Here is a 22488-nt window from a genome sequence, read left to right as displayed (position 1 = left end):
GATTATATTGCTAACGCGCATTCTAAGGTAGGTTATATGTTTTCTATCCTGGCAAATAAGTAAGGTTTTAATTGAAGGAAAACAATAAAAAGTAGATGCATTGCGCCTTTATCGAGATAAGCAGTAAAATACGTATCAGGAAGTTATTCAAATGTGGTGGGACGTACCCAGGTCGATATATTAACGGGAGAAAGTAATATGGGGCAAAATTAGATAGTTGCATATACGTGTTTACTCCTTACAATCCTGACGCAGACGTAAAGTAAAAAAAAAAAAAATGAAAATCTATCGAATGGGTTACGTCGGTTATGTGATTCGATGTGAAATTTATGAGCTCTCGGCCCCTTTGATGTGAATGTGAACTTGGGAGGGAAAGTTTAAAGTGCTCAACTAATGGAGTTTTCAAGTTTGGTTTAGCAGTCTTCCGGAAACATAATCGAATACGTGGCCTGGGTGCTGGGACCGGCCAAACTCTGGCCTGCCAACCGTTATGGCCTGTCATGCCGAATGTGACAGATAGAGATAAAGTTTTTTTTTCTTTCTATCTTTCTTTCTTTCTTTTTTTTGAGATGGTTCGGTACTTTGAAATTTTATAAAAGTGCTTTTGGATTTTAAACGTTGTTTAGAACGGCTGTGTGTAAATGTGTGTGTGTCTGTAGGTATGTATATAGTGTGTGTATGTATGTATATATATATATATATATATATATATATATATATATATATATATATATATATATAGATATATATATAGAATAACTTGATCACGAAATATATAAAACGTGGTGCTATGTTCTCGTCTTTTCATTTACCTCCGTGGCATAACCTTTATATTATATATATATATATATATATATATATATATATATATATATATATATACACGCACACATATACATATATGTGTGCATTCTAAGTGTATTGATGTGAGCTTCCATGTAACGAAGTTAATCCAGTGTAATTATACCTTCAGAAATGCGGTCATCCACCACAATAATTAACCATCGCTCCCTGAATATTTCAAAACTTCCTTTACCAAATACAAAATGTAATTATCGTAATTGCAATTACGGCATGAACTGTTGAGCGTAATCCCAACTTCTCAACAACCCCGCATATAATATCAGGCCATTTCGCTGTGTACTTGGTCTGAAATAGGATCCCGTCTGTCCAAATGCTTAGTATTTGAAAGTCTACATGAGCCGATTCAAATTTGTTTGTGCTGATCAAGCAATACACACACAGGCAAGTGGTCGCTTTCATTTTGCACTCTCGTATGTTACCTCGTTTTCCTCAAATGAAGATTCTTGAGAAAATTACAGGTTTAAATGGACTGTTGGTGTTTAAACGGTATGAGGTTACAGGATAGAAAGCCATCAGAGCATATCTGTTTGCAGTCAGTGTTTGTATTTGTATAATACTAATTTACCCCCTATCTGGAAATCATATGTATGGTTAACATTTTACCACCTGCATTTGAAGATGAAGGTGTCTTTATTACAGTGTATTACTTCCGAAGTTGAAATGTGCTGAGATTTTTTTGCTGTAACCATCATGAAACATTTAGCTTTGTAATATATTTTATAGTTTACACAGTTCATGAATTCATCATGAAAAATGACTGAAATTTGTTACAGACATTTAGATTTTGTAATGGAGCAAGTTTAGTTTTGTATTATATTTTATATTTGACATTGATCATGAATTTGTCGTGAAAAATAACACTCTGGATCTGGTGCATTCCTTAATGGGTTACAATGAGAAGTTAAATCGACCACGGGCGAGAAGACTAAACAAGCAGAGTTTATGGTATTTAAATATATGAGAAATATACTAAAAATGGCTTGCAAATTTTTAAATGGTAATCAATTCTTAGACTAGTATATTTATTATTATTATTATTGTCGTTGTTGTTGTTGTTGACAACGTTAAATTGTTTTTCTCGGACATTTCTGTAACTTTGGAAGAAAAAGTTTGAGCATAAAAAATGGGAATATATCGAAGTAAAAAAATACGGATATAGAAAATGGGAACATTTTAAATAAAAAATATGGTCATAGAAAACGGGAATATTTCGAAGAAAAAGAAATGGTCATAAAAAATGAGAATATCTCCGAGAATTCGAGTCAAAATAAACACGGCCATCAGAGCGTGTTAGATTTCAGAAGGGATAAACGGACTTTTACAGATCTTGTAGATTTTATCTCCTTCCCCCATAAAGTCAGTCTCTCTCTCTCTCTCTCTCTCCATCCCTTTTTCAGTCCTTTTTCACTTCCCTCTCCGGCAGTTCTAGTTTCCCTCCAATTTTGACTATGTTCTCTTCGGTGTTTATTTGCGTGTGTTTTTTCGTTAGCGTTTTTCTCGCATGTTTGTTTGGTTATGCTGTAACTTGGTGGGTACATCCTGTAACCCTTTCCTGTAAGTTTAATGGGAGAGAATTTTGGTTTCTCCAATTGGCACTGATATTTGAGATATTATTTTTTTTTTAATCTCTAGTGTATGTGTGATAACAAATCACTTGTCAAAGTGATTATCATCATTTGTAATATATATATATATATATATATATATATATATATATATATATATATATTATATATATCATATATATATATTATATATACTATTATATTTTAATATTTATTATTATCTATATTATATATAATATATTATTATAATATATATATATATTTATATATATATATATATACACTCTCCATGTCTAATATATATTCTATAGTTATATAATATATATATATATATAATATATTATATATATGATAATATTATATATATATCTAGTAATATACAAATCAATCACCTGTTACAGTGACTATCTATTATTTGTATTAATATATATATTATATTATTATAAGTTATATATAGATGTATTAATATATATATATACATATATAATAAACAAATCAATCACCTGTTAAAGTGACTATCATTATTTATAATATATATATATATATATATATATATATATATATATATATATATATATATATTTGTAGTTTTTAATGCAAGTACCCCACCGCTATGATAAGTTTCTCTATGTTCATATTTTTCATAAATTTCTCACAAGTATATTTTCATCGATGGAAATCGCCTGCCCTTTAATGCCACGATTGTAGCAATTCTGGAATATTAAGCAAGAGAGAGAGAGAGAGAGAGAGAGAGAGAGAGAGAGAGAGAGAGAGAGAGAGAGAGAGAGAGAGAGCACTATCGTTAAACAATGATTTTTTTTTTTTTAGTTAAAATTCAGCTTTGAGCTCTTGATTTTTTTTTTTTTTTTTTTTTTTTAGGGGGCCCGATAAAATTTATTGGCAAAGAGAATTGCATTGTAGATTGTACAAAGTGGTTTTAGGGATTCCCCCTCCGCCACTTGGGGTTTCAAAATGTATGCGGGAAAGGCTTGGTACAGGAAGGGGGATGCCTTGCGGATTACAACTGACTTGTAGTAGGGATTGTGACGGAATTTGTGTCTGTATACGAGTATATATATATATATATATATATATATATATATATATATATATATATATATATATATATATATATATATATGTGTGTGTGTGTGTGTGTGTGTGTGTGTGTGTGTGCGAAGATAAAAGATAAAACACTATTTGAACGTTGGCACCGTTCTAATAGTGTTTTATGGGTCTTTTATTTTTAAAATATACTGATGTATTATAGGAAAAGACATATATATATATATATATATATATATATATATATATATATATATATATATATTATATCTATGTATGTATATAATGTGTATGTGTATACATGTTATATATATATATATATATATATATATTATATATATTATATATATTGTATATAAATATATATCATATATATATATATATATATATATATATATATATGTATATATATATATATATATATATTATATATATATATATGTATATATATATGTATATATTCTAACATATAATAAAGGGATCATCTTTATTTGTATTATATTTATTTACATTTGAAGTTGGGTGAAGGGTTGCAATATCATTTATTCAGTTTTGTAATTTTCTTCGTGACTATTATTTTCATCCAAGGATTAAAGTTCTACATAAGTCTATGTCAGAGAATATAAGTAGAAGCATATCTCAAGAAGGAATGAACGAATTTTGATAGCTATCAATGAAAACATTTCATGTGTGACCGTCTAGACGGTTAATTAGTTTCATCATTATTTCTTCAAATTTCTCTGAAATTGGAGCTCAAGGCTTTGTAGTTACAAGCGTATCCAAAAAAGACCAAAGAATTTGAAAAGTTCGTCGATGACTATTTGTGGCCACGGAAACCATCTTTTTTTCAATTAGACAATACAAACGATACATCTTCTTTTTATATAGCATTTTATTATGAAACGTGAAAGGAGGTTCCTCCTGCAGGAGACCTTCGTTCCTTCAGGAGAATTTTCTCCGATTCGAAAGTCCCCGGAAGGAGGAGACTTCCCTTACGTCTTAATATTTCTTGTCATGCGAAGAAAAACGATGGAGACCAGAATCTTTTTCTTGTAGGGAAGGAAAAATATATATATCGCAACATTTCCAGTCAGCGCGAGGCTTGAAAAATATATTATTCCCCCACCCACCCACTTCCACACCCCCTTCCCTGCGTTTACGTTCTTCTCTTTTATTGCTTCTCGTCTCTCTTTTTTTTCTCTCTCTCTTTTATTTCATTTTTTTTATTAGCCAGTGAAGGAAGGTGAAGAGGTGAGAGTTGTGCGAGAGAATTTTATTGCAGTAATGGTGAGGGATTTCGAGAGGGATTATTACCTTATATATATATTATATATATATATATATATATATATATATAGTATATAGTATTATATATAATATATATAGATAGAGAGATAGCATATATAGATAAATAGACAGATAGATAGATAGATAGATAGATGAGGTATCATTCCTTTTAATTTACTATTGCAAGTAAGCTCTACCTGCTTTCGTCGGTAAATAAATTAATGGGAATCAACAGAATATCACCTTATTTCCCTCTAGCAATACCTCACAATGTATACATAATATATATATATATATATATATATATATATATATATATATATATATATATATATATATATATGTAACCTGCCCGCTAGTGTGGCCGTTGGGTACTGTGTGTGTGTGTGTGTGTGTGTGTGTGTGTAAGTACTGTTGACCTGACCTTTTTTGCAATTTATTTTCGGGAGCACCTCTTCGAGATAATCCATGCGAGTTATATATTTAGAAAATATAAACACCTGGAAGTGCCCGATGGGCGTGCCCGCTACTGTGTGTGTGTGTGTGTGTGTGTATGTAAGTACTGTTGACTTGACCTTCCTTGCAATTTATTTATTCTAACATATTTCAACGTCATTCCACAGCTCCAGTACCCGTCGACAGTGAGCCCGGCCTTCAAATTCGGGACCGTGGATGAGACCAACTCTGCCATGGTGTTGAAGCGGCATCACCCTCTGATGTTCAGTTACATGGTTCGCCACAAGTACAACAGAGACAGCGTCCAAGACGGCATCAAGTCCATCAAGAAGAAGTAAGTCCGATTTCTTTTCTTTTCATTTGCGTAGAGAATGGATGATGTGGTTTCTATATAGAGACCAGGTAATGTAATTTGTATAGATACTAGGCGATGTAATTTGCATAGATAGATACTAGGCGACTCAATTTGTACAGTGACTAGGTGACTTAATTTGTATAGACGCCAGGTGACCTAATTTGTATAGAAACCAGGTGATGTAATTTGTATAGATACTAGGGGACTCAATTTGTGCAGAGACTAGGTGACATAATTTGTATAGATGCCAGGTAACTTGATTTGTATAGAGACAAGGTGATGTCATTTGTATAGATAATAAGTGACTCGCTTTGTACAGAGACCAGGCGACATAATTTGTATAGACACCAGGTGACCTAATTTGTATAGAGACCAGGTGATGTAATTTGTATAGATACTAGGTGACTCACTTTGCGATATAATTTGTATAGATACTTAGTGATGCACTTTGTGGAAAGATAAGGGGACGTAATTTGTATAGAGACCAGGTGACATAATATGTATAGAGAGTATGTGACCTAATTTATATAGAAAACAGGTGACGTTATTTGTATAGAGACCAGGTGTTGTAAAATGTATAGATACTAGGTGACACAATTTGTACAGAGACATGGTAACGTAATTTGTATAGAGATAAAGTGATCTGATTTGTATAGAGACCAGGTAATATAATTTATATAGAGACCAGGTGATATAATTTATATAGAGACCAGGTGATATAATTTGTGTAGATGCCAAGTGATGTTCTTTGTATAGAGGCCATATTTCGTAATTTGCATGGAGACCATGCGATGTACTTTACATAATGACCAGGTTTTGTTCCTCATCAAAGGTAAGATGTAGAATTAATTTTTTATAATCTTTGTCATGTAATTCTCGCAAAACACGGTGTTTCAGAAATGACTGTGTAATTAAGGTTATCTCTTAAGGAAGTTCGTATAGAATATCAGCTATATAGGAGGAAGGTTTTATTCCCCTGGGGAGGTTTAGTGTCTTTTGTATTGAAATTAATATCATTATACTATCAAACATTTGGTTTTGTTTTATTATTATTATGAGAATAACCCTTACGTAAGACTCTCATCTCCAAAGACATCGTCTTAGACACTTTCTCCCCAATAATTTATTTGATTTAAATAAGTCTTATGTACCAACATCAGCGAGTCAAAGATATACGTCCTATGTAATTTATTTATTCACAAAGCGCTACGTCTTGCATATCGCCTTGTCATTCGCAAACTTCTGTCATGTTCCTTGCCATGATTTTCTGTGTATGCAAATTAGCTCTACGCGAAGTATCTCTTATAAACCAAATTGGAAAATGAAGCAAGAATCTTATGGCACAATGGGCGTGTATCTAAACATGACCTTGCTATGAGATTCAGGGCCTCTGTAACACGGTTTTTTCACAATAACTTTTTATCTATGCATTTCATAAATATAACGCTTATTCAGAATACACATTATATCTACACATAAATTTTGACTGTATTCCGAATTACGTAGGTTGAATAAATTTGGTACTTATAATGTAAAAGTGACTTTTTTGAAGACGGGCCAACTTACTCAGAGAAAAGGTTTCGAACTTACTCGTTACGCAACTTAATTTGTACAGAGCTCTTAGTATCAAGTCTTGCATTATTAATGTTATTTATTTGTGCACAATCTATCATAAGATAATTCCTGGCTATTGACATTTCTTCAAAAACTGTATCTCAACTATTTATTTCACTATTATCCATTAATTCTGGACTACCCGGACTAGCATTATTATCCATCTTAGTTTCCTGATGTTCGCTTCTCTAGAAGATGCCGTCTCGGATAAATTGATCAGATTTATGCAAGACTTTCCATCTTCTAGCTGAAAACAAACATTTTCTCTATTTCTGCGTTGCAAATTGATTTTATTTTCTCCACAATCTAACATTATTCTACATCTCCTCATAGCTTTATATGAAAACAGAGCATGAGTAGGATAAAATCTTTCTTCTAATACTACAAACACTTCCTTAAAAGTTTTGTCTAAAATCTTTATGTCCAGTGTGACATTACCCAAAGCATTATTCTGTTTTCCTGCTATTCCTCTTATAATTCTACCAGGACCTTGAATTTCTGAATCTGCAAAGCCTAAATGTTTTATTAATGTTTGTTTATCTATAATATTTACTGTACTGCCTGTATCTAAAAGTATTGAGCATTGTTTACCATTAATTCTTGTTTGGATGATAGGTAAATCTTCCTGGCATATTTCACTATCCTTTACTGAAAATGCTATCTCCCTATTTCCTTCAAAAGGCAACTTGAATGTATCTTCAATACCTACAGTGATTATTTCATTCTCATTCTTAATTGGTAAGGAGGCTTTCTTTTGTACTACCCCTTTCTGTAATTGTCACTGCGTCTGATAATTATTATTGTTTATATGATTATTATTAAACCAACATTTCTGTGTTAGGTGACCTGTTCTATTACAATTGGAACAATATCTTGGTCGCCTACAATATTGAGTTGCATGGTTGGAATAACCAAAATTGGCACAATTTTGTTCCTGTCTATTATTTTGTGTTTTATTATCTCCTGGACTCTGACTATGGGTCGGCCCGTTTGAACTTTGAGTCTGATTACCATTGTTTGGATTTCCCCTGGGCTGTTGAGGCCTTTATCTACTATTTCTGTTTGCTTGGAAAAATCTACCATTACTGTTCTTATGATTATTCCTAGGATCTTGTTTCCCTCGTTGTCTATGGTTGAAATTTCTAGATCTGTCTAGAACATTATCTGTCCTTCTCTGAAAATTATTCCTATTTCTACCTGTTTTTCCATTATTTTCAAAACCTGTAAATTCCTTTGTTAGATTCAGTCCTCTTTTTCGCAATTCCCTTTGCATGAACTTTAAAGCTACGAGACTATCACTCTTGGGATCAGGTTCTTGTTTCTTAAAAACTCTTTTATCTTCCTCCCCGATAGCGTCATATGCAGTACCAAAGGAAATGTAGTTTAATACTGTCTTAAACTCGCTAAATCTGCTACATCAGCAGTAAAGTTATTGCGATTGCCAATATATACTCTTTAAATCATTAGTTAAGTTATGGATGGCATCTTCTACATCGGAGGTTTGCTATATTATTACCATCATACTTCTGGTGTAAAAACTTACTGAGGTTGCACCATCGATCTTGCTGAGTGATAGGCTCCCAAATTTCAAAACACTTTCTTAAATTCTGTAAAAGTTTTGATTTCCTTGAACCTGAATGAATTTAGGGTCCGATGAGCGTCTCCCTTCTCTGAACTAACATAGAGTAAAGCTTCACCTATTCTCTTGCGCTCATCGGTAATTCTACCGGATGAAATTCGGCTTTCGGTGTCGGCTATCCACTGCGACACCGAGTACGATTCTAATTTATTCTTTTCTGGATGACCCTTTCCTACATTACCGCAAAAGCGTGTAGCCTGTGTTATTACAGCAGCCTGTGCCATTCTAGAATACCTAGGTACTAGTAATTGGTTAGTACTGTTATTATGGCTAGAAACAATCACCCTAGTCGTGGTTATATTTGCTACTGTCGAAAGCGGTACTCTGTGTGGACTCTCACTACGTGATCGTCGTGGGGGAAAATTTGTCTGATTACTCAGTCTCGATAGTTGGTCGTGGGTTGGGCGTAGACTATAATGGTCCGAGTTTGGAGTTCTGCTACGTTGTAACCTGGTTATAATTTCATTAAAATTTCTATTCATTTCACACTACAGCAGGACTAAGATACAATTTAAAAAATATATTCATTGTTGTACTTACATTATCTTCATGTTGGCAGAAGTCTTAAACTACTATATAGTCCCTATCTTGCCTATATAATTTTCTTATATGATTAAATCTAACGTTTTCTTCCTTCAATCTGGAAAAACATTAACATTAGTACATGCCGTTATTCTTTATTCACACCACTGCACTTTGCGAATCATTCATGAACTGTAATAAAATCTCTTTATAGTTCTAGATTTATCACACAACAGCAAAGGAAGAAAAAAATTATTTTCTCTTACAAAATTAAGACAAAAAAAAATTCTCAAAAGATGATTATGATAAAATTATCTTTACAAAAGCATTACTATTATCATTATGCAGTGCAGTGTGAGAAAATTCTATTTTAATTTATCATCATACGTTAATCTATTAGGACACTTCAAACTTCTTTCTTTGGTTTCTGGTTGGATTGAACACTTCCGCGCTGCTCTGTAAATTTTTCACTGCCGTCACTGCCGTCCTCTTTCGTGATGGCTGTTGGCGCTGTTGGTGAATTAGGTACTATCTCTGCCGTAACGATGGTTAGTGCTCTTATGTTGATTGAAGAATTCAGTCAATAGTTTGTTATGAAGCTCCACTGTGCTGAATTTGAAGTTCCTGTTTTCCCGCTAATATAAACTGTCGAGTTGGCTTTGGGATTGTGAAATTCTGCAACGACTACACCATTACAGACGTCCACTAATCTTCGTAGCTTCTCACTGCATTTCGCCGCTGGGCAAAGTAGGTTACTTACACTTGATGAATTTTCGTTCGCCCTCTTCTCTGTTATGAAGTTGATGAGTCTAGGCGGGTGCCCAGTCTAAGAGATATAGTTCATTATGCTACGACAAATTTCCCTTTTCTTCGTCCTTCGAGTTATTTAACTCGGTAATTCTTTTCTTCAATTGTAGAATGTTTATGCCTTCGAAATTTCGTTGTTTGTTGGTTCCGTTGTTATAGCACTAATCACTATGCGCTCCGCTTTTCAGCGCTAATTCAATTAATATGTCTGTCGGTACTTATTATATTTTCTCCACCTTTTATATCTCCACTGTGTCGGTGTGTGTATGTGTGTTTAGTCACTATACGCGTTGGTGTTTTGCATTCAGAATCACATATTCGCTACCACCATTTTTATGTTATGAAGTTCTTCGTTCCCTTTTATTTTTGGTTATTATTTGTTACATGTTATATGGTGGTATTCTTTATCTACACAGAGTTGAGTTTCCATCTCTATTAGGAACTTATCATTTAATATATTTCTAATATTTCTCTGTTCTTCTGGACTACTGTTTCTGCATACTGGCCGAGTCTCGATCTTCTCGGTTGGTCTGTCAGGAGGCAAATCACGTAGAGAAAATATGTGACTTCAGTTTCCTTTAGAATTCTGGGCGAGTTAAACACCACATTATTTTTTCTCAAATATTATTGTAACACACACAATCTCACTTTCCTATCACCCAAGTCTTAACAGGATAGACGGAGTTCAAACCGACACAAGAAATGCGTCCAGAAGTGAGTAGTTAACTGATTCTTTCCATCGTTCCAACTGAACTATCAACCATTTTCTGATTTCTAGCTCCGCCTCTTCTTCTTCTGGATTCCTTTTAAGCCCACCCTAATTTTTCATAATTGGGTAATCTTTAACGCCTACCACTTCCGGCGACGACATAACAAATCAGGGCGTATGCTGTGAGCAGTCGTAAGCTAGTTCCACTCACTTGTTATTCGTTGCTCGCAGGTCAGAGTTTACGTCTAACAGTTTGCATCATCGATTTTTGTTATGTCTCACTCAGTCCATTTACTGCGTTTGCGAGTGTCGTATCGCAAACATCCTGGTTTGCGTTTCTCTTCTACTTCTCTTTTGCCTTTATCTACTAAAATCTCTACTAGTAGAGTTTCCTAACTAATATATTTCCTACATAACTAATCTGCTTAACATATATGCTTTGTATATTATATATATATATATATATATATTATATATATATATATATATATATATATATATATATATATATTATTGTATATATATAATTTATATATATATATATATATTATATTATATAATATTAGATATATATATGTTATTATATATATATATATATAATATATATATATACATATATTATCTATATATATCTAGTATATATATATATATATATATATATATATATATATATATATATTTATATATATATAATATATAATATAGGTTGCCACAGTAGTATATGCAAGTATTCAACCCATTATGAATTCCATAACACATACTTTACATATATAAAATGCAATGAACTTACGGGTTTTTACGCCGCGCCAGAGGTTGCCACAGTAGTATATGCAAGTATTCAACCCATTATGCATTGCATAACCCATACTTTACATTTATAGAAGGCATTGAACTTACGGGTTTTTACGCCGCGCCAGAGGTTGCCACAGTAGTATATGCAAGTATTCAACCCATTATGCATTGCATAAGCCATACTTTACATATATAAAAGGCATTGAACTTACGGGTTTTTACGCCGCGCCAGAGGTTGCCACAGTAGTATATGCAAGTATTAAACACATCATGCATTACATAACCCATACTTTACATATATAGAAGGCATTGAACTTACGGGTTTTTACGCCGCGCCAGAGGTTGCCACAGTAGTATATGCAAGTATTCAACCCATCATGCATTACATAACCCATACTTTACATTTATAAAAGGCATTGAACTTACGGGTTTTTACGCCGCGCCTGAGGTTGCCACAGTAGTATATGCAAGTATTCAACCCATTATGCATTGCATAAGCCATACTTTACATATATAAAAGGCATTGAACTTACGGGTTTTTACGCCGCGCCAGAGGTTGCCACAGTAGTATATGCAAGTATTCAACCCATTATGCATTGCATAAGCCATACTTTACATATATAAAAGGCATTGAACTTACGGGTTTTTACGCCACGCCAGAGGTTGCCACAGTAGTATATGCAAGTATTCAACCCATTATGCATTGCATAAGCCATACTTTACATATATAAAAGGCATTGAACTTACGGGTTTTTACACTGCGCCAGAGGTTGCCACAGTAGTAAATGCAAGTATTCAACCCATCATGCATTACATAACCCATACTTTACATATATAAAAGGAATTGAACTTACAGGTTTTTACGCCGCGCCAGAGGTTGCAACAGTAGTATATGCATGTATTCAACCCATCATGCATTACATAACCCATACTTTACATATATAAAAGGCATTGAACTTACGGGTTTTTACGCCATGCCAGAGGATGCCACAGTAGTATATGCAAGTATTCAACCCATTATGCATTGCATAAGCCATACTTTACATATATAGAAAGCATTGAACTTACGGGTTTTTACGCCACGCCAGAGGTTGCCACAGTAGTATATGCAAGTATTCAACCCATCATGCATTACATAACCCATACTTTACATATATAAAAGGCATTGAACTTACGGGTTTTTACGCTGCGCCAGAGGTTGCCACAGTAGTATATGCAAGTATTCAACCCATCATGCATTACATAACCCATACTTTACATATATAAAAGGAATTGAACTTACAGGTTTTTACGCCGCGCCAGAGGTTGCCACAGTAGTATATGCATGTATTCAACCCATCATGCATTACATAACACATACTTTACATATATAAAAGGCATTGAACTTACGAGTTTTTACGCCATGCCAGAGGTTGCCACAGTAGTATATGCAAGTATTCAACCCATTATGCATTGCATAAGCCATACTCTACATATATAAAAGGTATTGAACTTACGGGTTTTTACGCCGCGCCAGAGGTTGCCACAGTAGTATATGCAAGTATTCAACCCATTATGCATTGCATAAGCCATACTTTACATATATAAAAGGCATTGAACTTACAGGTTTTTACGCCGCGCCAGAGGTTGCGACAGTAGTATATGCAAGTATTCAACTCATTATGCATTGCATAAGCCATACTTTACATATATAAAAGGCATTGAACTTACGGGTTATTACACCGCGCCAGAGGTTGCCACAGTAGTATATGCAAGTATTCAACCCATTATGCATTGCATAAGCCAAACTTTACATATATAAAAGGCATTGAACTTACGGGTTTTTACACCACGCCAGAGGTTGCCACAGTAGTATATGCAAGTATTCAACCCATTATGCATTGCATAAGCCATACTTTACATATATAAAAGGCATTGAACTTACGGGTTGTTACGCCGCGCCAGAGGTTGCCACGTAGTATATGCAAGTATTCAACCCATCATGCATTACATAACCCATACTTTACATATATAAAAGGCATTGAACTTACGGGTTTTTACGCCGCGCCAGAGGTTGCCACAGTAGTATATGCATGTATTCAACCCATCATGCATTACATAACCCATACTTTACATATATAAAAGGCATTGAACTTACGGGGTTTTACGCCAGTAGTATATGCAAGTATTCAACCCATTATGCATTGCATAAGCCATACTTTACATATATAGAAGGCATTGAACTTACGGGTTTTTCACCGCGCCAGAGGTTGCCACAGTAGTATTTGCAAGTATTCAATGCATATATATGCAAGTATTCAACCCATTATGCATTGCATAAGCCATACTTTACATATATAGAAGGCATTGAACTTGCGGGTTTTTACGCCGCGCCAGAGGTTGCCACAGTAGTATATGCAAGTATTCAACCCATTATGCATAGCATAACCCTACTTTACATATAGAGGCATTTGAACCTTACGGGTTTTTTACGCCGCGCCAGAGGTTGCCACAGTAGTATATGCAAACAAATATTCAAAACCCATTATGCATTGCATAAGCTATACTTTACATATATAGAATGCATTGAACTTACGGGTTTTTACGCCGCGCCAGAGGTTGCACAGTAGTATAGCAAATATTCAACCCCATTATGCATTGCACAAGCCATACTTTTATATAGAAGGCATTGAACTTGCGGGTTTTCACGCTGCGCCAGAGGTTGCCACAGTAGTATCTGCAAGTCAACCCATTATGCATTGCATAAGCCATACTTTACATATATAGAAGGCCTTGAACTTGCGGGTTTTTAACCGCCGCGCCAGAGGTTCCACAGTAGTATATGCAAGTATTCAACCCCTTATGCATTGCATAAGCCATACTTACATATAGAAGGCATTGACTTACGTTTTTACCGCGCGCCAGAGGTGCCACAGTAGTATAATTGCAGAGTTTAAATTCAACCCATTAAATGCATTGGCAGAAGCCAATACTTTATTCATAATATTTAAAGGGGCTTGGAACTTACGGGTTTTTAACGCCACGCGCCCAAGATTGTTTTCCACAGTCCCGATTTTGTTGGCCACAGTATATATGCAAGTATTCAACCCATTATTGCCATGCATAAAGCCATACTTACATATTAGAAGGCATTGAACTTGCGGGTGTTTACGCCGCTCCAGAGGTTGCCACAGTAGATATGCAAGTATTCAAACCCATTATGCATTGCATAAGCCATACTACATATATAGAGGCATGAACTCTTACGGGTTTTTACGCGCGCCAGAGGTTGCCACAGTAAGTAATATGCAAGTATTCAACCCATTATGCATGGCATAAGCCATAATTTACATATATAACGAAGGCATTGAACTTACGGGTTTTTACGCCGCGGACAGCGGTTTTCCACAGTTAGTAATAGCAAGTATTTCAGCCCATAATGCATTGCATAAGCCATTACTTACATATATAGGAAAGGCATTGAAACTTAACGGGTTTTCACGCCGCCGCAGAGGTTGGCCACAGTAGTATATGCAAGTATTCAACCCATTTTGCATTGCATAAGCCTACTACTTTATATTTAGAAGGCATTGAACTTACGAGTTTTTTACGCCGCGCCAGAGTTGCCACATTCGTATATGCAAGTATTCACCCCATTATGCATTGCATAAGCCTACTTTACATTTATATAGAAGGCATTGAACTTACGGGTTTTTACGCCGGCCAGAGGTTGCCACAGTAGTATATGCAAGTATTCAACCCATTTATGCATTGCATAGCCATACTTTACATATATAGAAGGCATTGAACTTACTTGTTTTTACGCCGCGCCAGAGGTTGCCACAGAAAGTATATGCACGTATTCAAACCCATTATGCATTTGCTAAGCCATACTTTACATATATAGAAGGCAATTGAACTTACCGGGTTTTTACGCCGCGCCCAGAGGTTTGCCACAGTAGTATATGCAAGTATTCAACCCATTATGCATGCATAAGGCCATACTTTACATAGTAGAAGGCATTGAACTACGGGTTTTTTCACGCCGCCGCCAGAGGTTGCCCCCCACGTAGTCTGCAAGTATTCAACCCAAACATGCATTGCATAGCCATACTTTACATATATAGAAGGCAATTGAACTTACGGGTTTTTCACGCCCGCGCCAGTGGTTGCCACAATAGTATGCAAAGTAATTCAAAACCCATCATGCATTGCCATAAGCCATACTTACCATATATAGAAGGCATTGAACTTAACGGGTTTTTTTACGGGCCGGCCGCCCGAAAGGTTTTTGCCACGTAGTTCATGCAAGTGTTTCACCCGATCATGCTTGCATAACATACTTTCCTATCTAGAAGGCATTGAAAACTTACGGGGTTTTTACTCCGCGCCAGAGGTTTTCCAGGGTAGTATATGCAATATTCACCCATTATGCATTGCATAAGCCATACTTTACATATATAGAAGGCATTGAACCGCGCCAGAGGTTGCCACAGTAGTATATGCAAGTATTCAGCCCATTATGCATTGCATAAGCCATACTTTACATATATAGAAGGCATTGAACTTACGGGGTTTTACGCCGTGCCAGAGGTTGCCACAGTAGTATATGCAAGTATTCAACCCATTATGCATTGCATAAGCCATACTTTACATATATAGAAGGCATTGAACTTATGGGTTTTTACGCCGCGCCAGAGTGCCACAGTAGTATATGCAAGTATATCAACCCATTATGCCATTGCATAAGCCATACTTTACATATATAGCAAGGCATTGAACTTACGGGTTTTTACGCCCGCGGCCAGGAGGTTGCCACAGTAGTATATGCAAGTATTCAACCCATTATGCATTGCATAAGCCATACTTTACATATATAGAAGGCATTGAACCGCACCAGAGGTTGCCACAGTAGTATATGCAAGTATTCAACCCATTATGCATTGCATAAGCCATACTTTACATATATAGAAGGCATTGAACTTACGGGTTTTTACGCCGCGCCAGAGGTTGCCACAGTAGTATATGCAAATATTCAACCCATTATGCATTGCATAAGCCATACTTTACATATATAGAAGGCATTGAACTTGCGGGTTTTCACGCCGCGCCAGAGGTTGCCACAGTAGTATATGCAAGTATTCAACCCATTATGCATTGCATAAGCCATATTTTACATATATAGAAGGCATTGAACTTGCGGGATTTTACGCCGCGCCAGAGGTTGCCACAGTAGTAATGAAATGTAATTTTCAAACCCCATTATGTGCATTGCCTAAGCCATACTTTGCATCTAATATAGGAAAGGTCATTGAACTTACGGGTTTTTACGTGCCTCGCGCCCAGGGAGGTTGGCCCACAGTAGTATATGCCAAGTATTCAACCCTTATGCATTGCATAAACGCCATTAACTTTACATTATATAGAAGGCAATTTTGACCCACCCAGGTGCCACAGTTTTAGTTATATGCCAGTATTCAACCCATTATGCATTGCATTAAGCCATTACTTTACATATATAGAATATTGAACTTACGGGTTTTTACGCCGCGCCAGAGGTTTGCCACAGTTTAGTATAATTCAAATTTCAACCCATTAATGCATTGCAATTTTTAAGCCATTACTTTACAATTCAAATAGAATTAGCCATTGAACTTGCGGGTTTTTACGCCGCGCCAGAGGTTGCCACAGTAGTATATGGAAAGTATTCAACCCATTAGCATTTGTATAAAGCCATTTTACATTAATAGAAGGCTTGAACTTGCGGGACGCCGCTCCAGAGGTTGTTGAACGTAGATATGCAAGTATTCAACCCATTATGCATTGCCATAAGCCTACTTTACATATATAGAAGGCATTTGAACTTACGGGTTTTTGGTTTTTATTTAACGCCAGCAGCCCAAGAGGTTGCCCACAGTAGTATATGTCAAGTATTCAAGCCCATTATGCCATTGCATTAAAGCCATACTTTACATTATCTAGAAGGCATTGAACGTTACTGGGTTTTTAACGCCGCGCCAGAGGTTGGCCCACAGTAAGTATATGCAATAGTATTCACCCGTTTTGCATTGACATAAGCCCATACGTTTACATATTTAGAAGGCATTGAACTTACGGAGTTTTTTACGGACCGCGCCAGAGGTTTGCCACAGTAGTATTGTCAAGTATTCAACCCATTATGCATTGCATAAGCCATACTTTACATATATAGAACGGCATTGAACTTACGGGTTTTTTACGCCGCGCCAGAGGTTGGCCACAGTACGTGTGAATAGTGCAAGTATTCAACCCATTTAGCATTGCATAATCCATCCTTTACCATATATAGAAGGCATTGAGCTTACGGGTTTTTAATTACGCCGCGTCCAGAAGGTTGCCACAGTAGTATAAATATGCAAGTCTTCCAAGCCATTCTGCATTGCATAAGCCATACTTTAACAATAGTTTTTATAGAAAGGCATTGAAACTTATTACGGGTTTTTTTTAAACGGTCCGCGCGCCAGAGGTTGCCACAGGTAGTATAATGCAAGTTTATTCAACCCAATTTAATGCATTGCATAAGCCATTACTTTTTACATATATAGAATAGGCATTGAACTTAACGGGTTTTTCACGACCGCCGCCGCCGAGGGGTTGCCCTACAGTAGTATATGCAAGTATTCTCAACCCCATTTATGCATTGGCACTAAAGCCAATACTTTACATTATATAGAAGGCATTGAACTTACGGGTTTTCCACGCCGCGCCAGAGGTTGCCCACAGTCGTATATTGCAAGTATTCAACCCATCCATGGCATTGCATAAGCCATACTTTCACTATATAGAAGGCATTGAACTTACGGGTTTTTAGACACCGCGGCCAGAGGTTGCCACAGTAAGTATATGCCAAGTAAGTTCAACCCACTATGCATTGCATAAGCCCATACTTTCATTCTTATATAGAAGGCATTGAACCGCGCCAGAGGTTGCCACAGTAGTATATGCAAGTATTCAGCCCATTATGCATTTCATAAGCCATACTTTACATATATAGAAGGCATTGAACTTACGGGGTTTTATGCCGCGCCAGAGGTTGCCACAGTAGTATATGCAAGTATTCAACCCATTATGCATTGCATAAGCCATACTTTACATATATAGAAGGCATTGAACTTATGGGTTTTTACGCTGCGCCAGAGGTTGCCACAGTAGTATATGCAAGTATTCAACCCATTATGCATTGCATAAGCCATACTTTACATATATAGAAGGCATTGAACTTACGGGTTTTTACGCCGCGCCAGAGGTTGCCACAGTAGTATATGCAAGTATTCAACCCATTATGCATTGCATAAGCCATACTTTACATATATAAAAGGCATTGAACTTGCGGGTTTTTATGCCACACCAGAGGTTGCCACAGTAGTATGTGCAAGTATTTAACCCGTTATGCATTGCATAACCCATATTTTGCATATATAATAGGCATTGAACTTACGGTTTTTTACGCCACGCCAGAGGTTGCCACTGCAGTATATGCAAAAATGGAATTTTAACATGCACATGCAGTGCATAACCTAATTCACATATGAAGTAGAAGGTTGCCTTCCACTCATAGGTGATTTGGTATCGATACCCAATCCAGAGGGTATCATGTGGCAGGAGAGGGCGTGCCCTGTGGCCCTCCAAACAGCTGTTGGCTCTCATCCTTTGAGCTTGTCCTCCAGCCTCTGAACAGCTGTTACCTCTCATCCTGAGACCTGGTCCTCCTTCCTCCGAATAACTGTTGGCTCTCATCCTGAGAGCTGGTCCTTCCTCCAAATAACTGTTGGCTCTCATCCTGAGAGCTGGTCCTTAGTCCTCTGATTAACAGTTGGCTCTCATCCTGACAGTTAGGCATCCTGCCTCCATCAGGGAGATGAGAGAATCGCCAAGGATGCCTGATGAAAAGCCCGTTCACAAGACTTGTCTTCAAAGAAACAGCCCATGTGAAGGATTTTGACTGGTTACCAGTTGATGATGCTGCGTCATGTTCCAGAGGCATTGCGATTTTCTTGGCCCATTGATGGTTTTGATTGCAGGATTGGTGTGTAGGAGATGGGGGGATCTCCCGTTGTTGGTTGCTGCCGGGGGGAGCAGCAGAACACCCATCTCGCAGTCAAGCTCATCGAATGAACCAAGAAGATCACAGGGCCTCTGGAACGCGACGCAGCAGCATCACCCGGTGACAAGTCAAAATCATTCACAATTTTGGTTAATCACAGACTGGTTCTTCTGTTTGTTTATTCCTAGTTTCCTTTAGTTTTCGTCCTCTTCGTTTTCCTTCCAGGTTTCTTCCTCTTCGCTTCCATTGTCTTCTGAGGATCTGCAAACACACTATCTGCCAGGTCCTTGATGAACTCCCTGACTGCGTTGTATTTTCTTCTTTCATCAGCATCACATAGGAGATCATTAGCATAGTTGACCTTCTGCATGATATCCATTCTGCGATGTCGCTCATCTTTAGACCCTTGGCAGTTATCAGGATTAAACTTGAGTGTCCGCTTCCTGCAGGCCCACTTTATTTCCTTCAAATTAGCATCCTCTGCAATACCTAGGATGTAGTATGGGCAGCCATGACGTTGCATTCTTTGCAAGGTTCTGGTGGCTGCAACCAAATCTTCTTGATCATCTAATTTTTCAAGCTGCATCATAGCTTGGCTGTGTCTGCCAAGCAACAAGAGACATAATCCCAGTCTTTGCCTGCAGTCCACTTGATCGTCATCCATTTCCAATACTCTGAGGAAGCATTCACTTGCTTCTTCCAGTCGCCCTAGCTTATAGAACATGTTTCCTTTGACCTTGTTTTCTTCAATCAGAGCATTATTCTTACTGTTTTCAATTGCCATAGAATTGTATACCACGGTAACTGGTGGTTCTCGTTCCTCTAATTCCTCATTAATCTTTTCATTCTCCTGTGGAAGCGACTGAACTGTGGTTTCCTGGATATGTACTTTCTTCTGATTGCCTAGATCCTTTCGTGCGAGAGCAGATGATACTTCTCGCTGCGAGGCTTGCAGTCTCTCCTCGAGTTGTGCCGTCGCCTTGAACAGCCTTTTTCTTTCAGCCTCATGGGCCTTCACCTTCTCTTCAAGGTAGCCACAGTAGAAGTCATTGTCCATAGCTTGGTTCTGGAGTTCTTCCAGTTTTTCTCGTTGGCTCTCACATTCTTTCTCCTTCCGTGCTAGTTGTTCGTTTATATTTTCAACATCCTTGGCCTTCTGGAACAATGCGTCCTCCAACTCTTCTATTTTCTTCTTCAGGAGCTTATTTTCCTCTTCAGCGTTATGCTTTTTATCCATGAACTCGTCGATTAAATCTTGATTCGTTCTCATCAGAGCAGCTTCGTGGAAATTTATCTCTTCGAGTTCTTCTAGGAGGAAAAAGTTCTTCGACGTTGCATCCTTCCAATCTTCTTTCAATAGCGAGATCATTTCCGTAGCGTAGTAAAGGTCGTCGTCGTTTTTCTGCGCAGTAGCATCTTGACCAATCTGGATAACCTTCTGGTCTTCAATGCACTGATGTGCTCGGCCAAAAAGTGCTCCCAGAACAAGAGCTACTGCTTGTTTACTAATAAATAATCCGAGGTTTCGGATCCAATTTCCATTTATGAAAGGTACCACTGATCCGGTTGGGATCAGAGCCAGTAGGTTTTTCACAACAAAGTTAAATTTACCAAGCGCAAACATGGTTACCTTTCTTTCCATCTGATCAAGTCGTTCGAATTGGAAAACGCCACTAGAGCTCCAGGAATTCCCCAGATCCTCATTTTGGCTCCGAAGCCAATTTTCTTGCTTCGGGAGATTCCACACGGAGCCTTCGGAAGGGCTTGGAGTAACTGAAGGCTCCTGAAGACTGCGACAGCTTCAGAAACCATGCAAATGGAGAAGACTTTAAAAATGAACCAGTAAATAATGTCTTCCCTGGGAACGTAACTAAAAAGAGAGTTGGAAATTTTAACATTTCAATTGAGAATTGAAAAAAATTTTGATGTTAAGGTTTTTTAATGAGAGAAGCGTAAAATTCTTTAGCCTTCGGTGCGCGCGGGCACACACACACACACACACGTACACACATATGTACACATGTATGGCCATATACATATACGTTTATATACATAAATACACCCAAGTATATATTCATATATATATATGATAAAAGGCACATAAAGCACCATTTCACGTTCCAACAATACATTTCAGACAGTGTAGCGTCTGAATTGCATTGTCGCAACGTATCAATAGTGTTTATGTGCCTTTTATCTTCATATTGTGTACGACTGTATTAGATCTAATCTTTATATATATAAAATAACTTATATATAATATATATATATATATATATATCTATAATATATATTTATATATATATAAATATATATATATATATATATATATATATATATATTATAGTTTAATTTTAAATAGTATATATATATATATATAATATATAATATAATTATAATCTATATATATATATATATATATATATATATATATATATATGATATATATATATCTATATATATATATTATATTTAATATATTTAGTATTATATATATATTATATATATATATATATATATATATATTATATCTATATATATATATATATTTATATTTATATATATATAATATATATATATATATATATATATATATATATATATTTATATTTATTTTATATATATATATATATATATATATATATATATATATATATATAATTTATTTATATATATATATATATATATATATATATTATTAATATTATATATATATATATATATATATATATATACCTATATATATAGTTG

The 22488-nt window shown here is 36.0% G+C and overlaps 1 protein-coding gene across 1 annotated transcript in view; it reads left to right on the top strand.

The window, feature by feature from the left end:
* The window catches only part of LOC135204203 (glutamate receptor ionotropic, NMDA 2B-like), a 654480-nt gene that overhangs the window by 505035 nt on the left and 126957 nt on the right, over positions 1–22488 (top strand). The window contains exon 16 of the mRNA XM_064234292.1: positions 5405–5571. Within this exon, the coding sequence (XP_064090362.1) occupies positions 5405–5571 (167 nt within the window). The remainder of the gene's footprint in view (positions 1–5404; positions 5572–22488) is intronic.

This window comes from Macrobrachium nipponense, chromosome 44 (genome assembly GCF_015104395.2).
Source record: "Macrobrachium nipponense isolate FS-2020 chromosome 44, ASM1510439v2, whole genome shotgun sequence".
Lineage (NCBI taxonomy): Eukaryota > Metazoa > Arthropoda > Malacostraca > Decapoda > Palaemonidae > Macrobrachium > Macrobrachium nipponense.
This window is presented reverse-complemented; position numbering and strand designations above follow the sequence as displayed.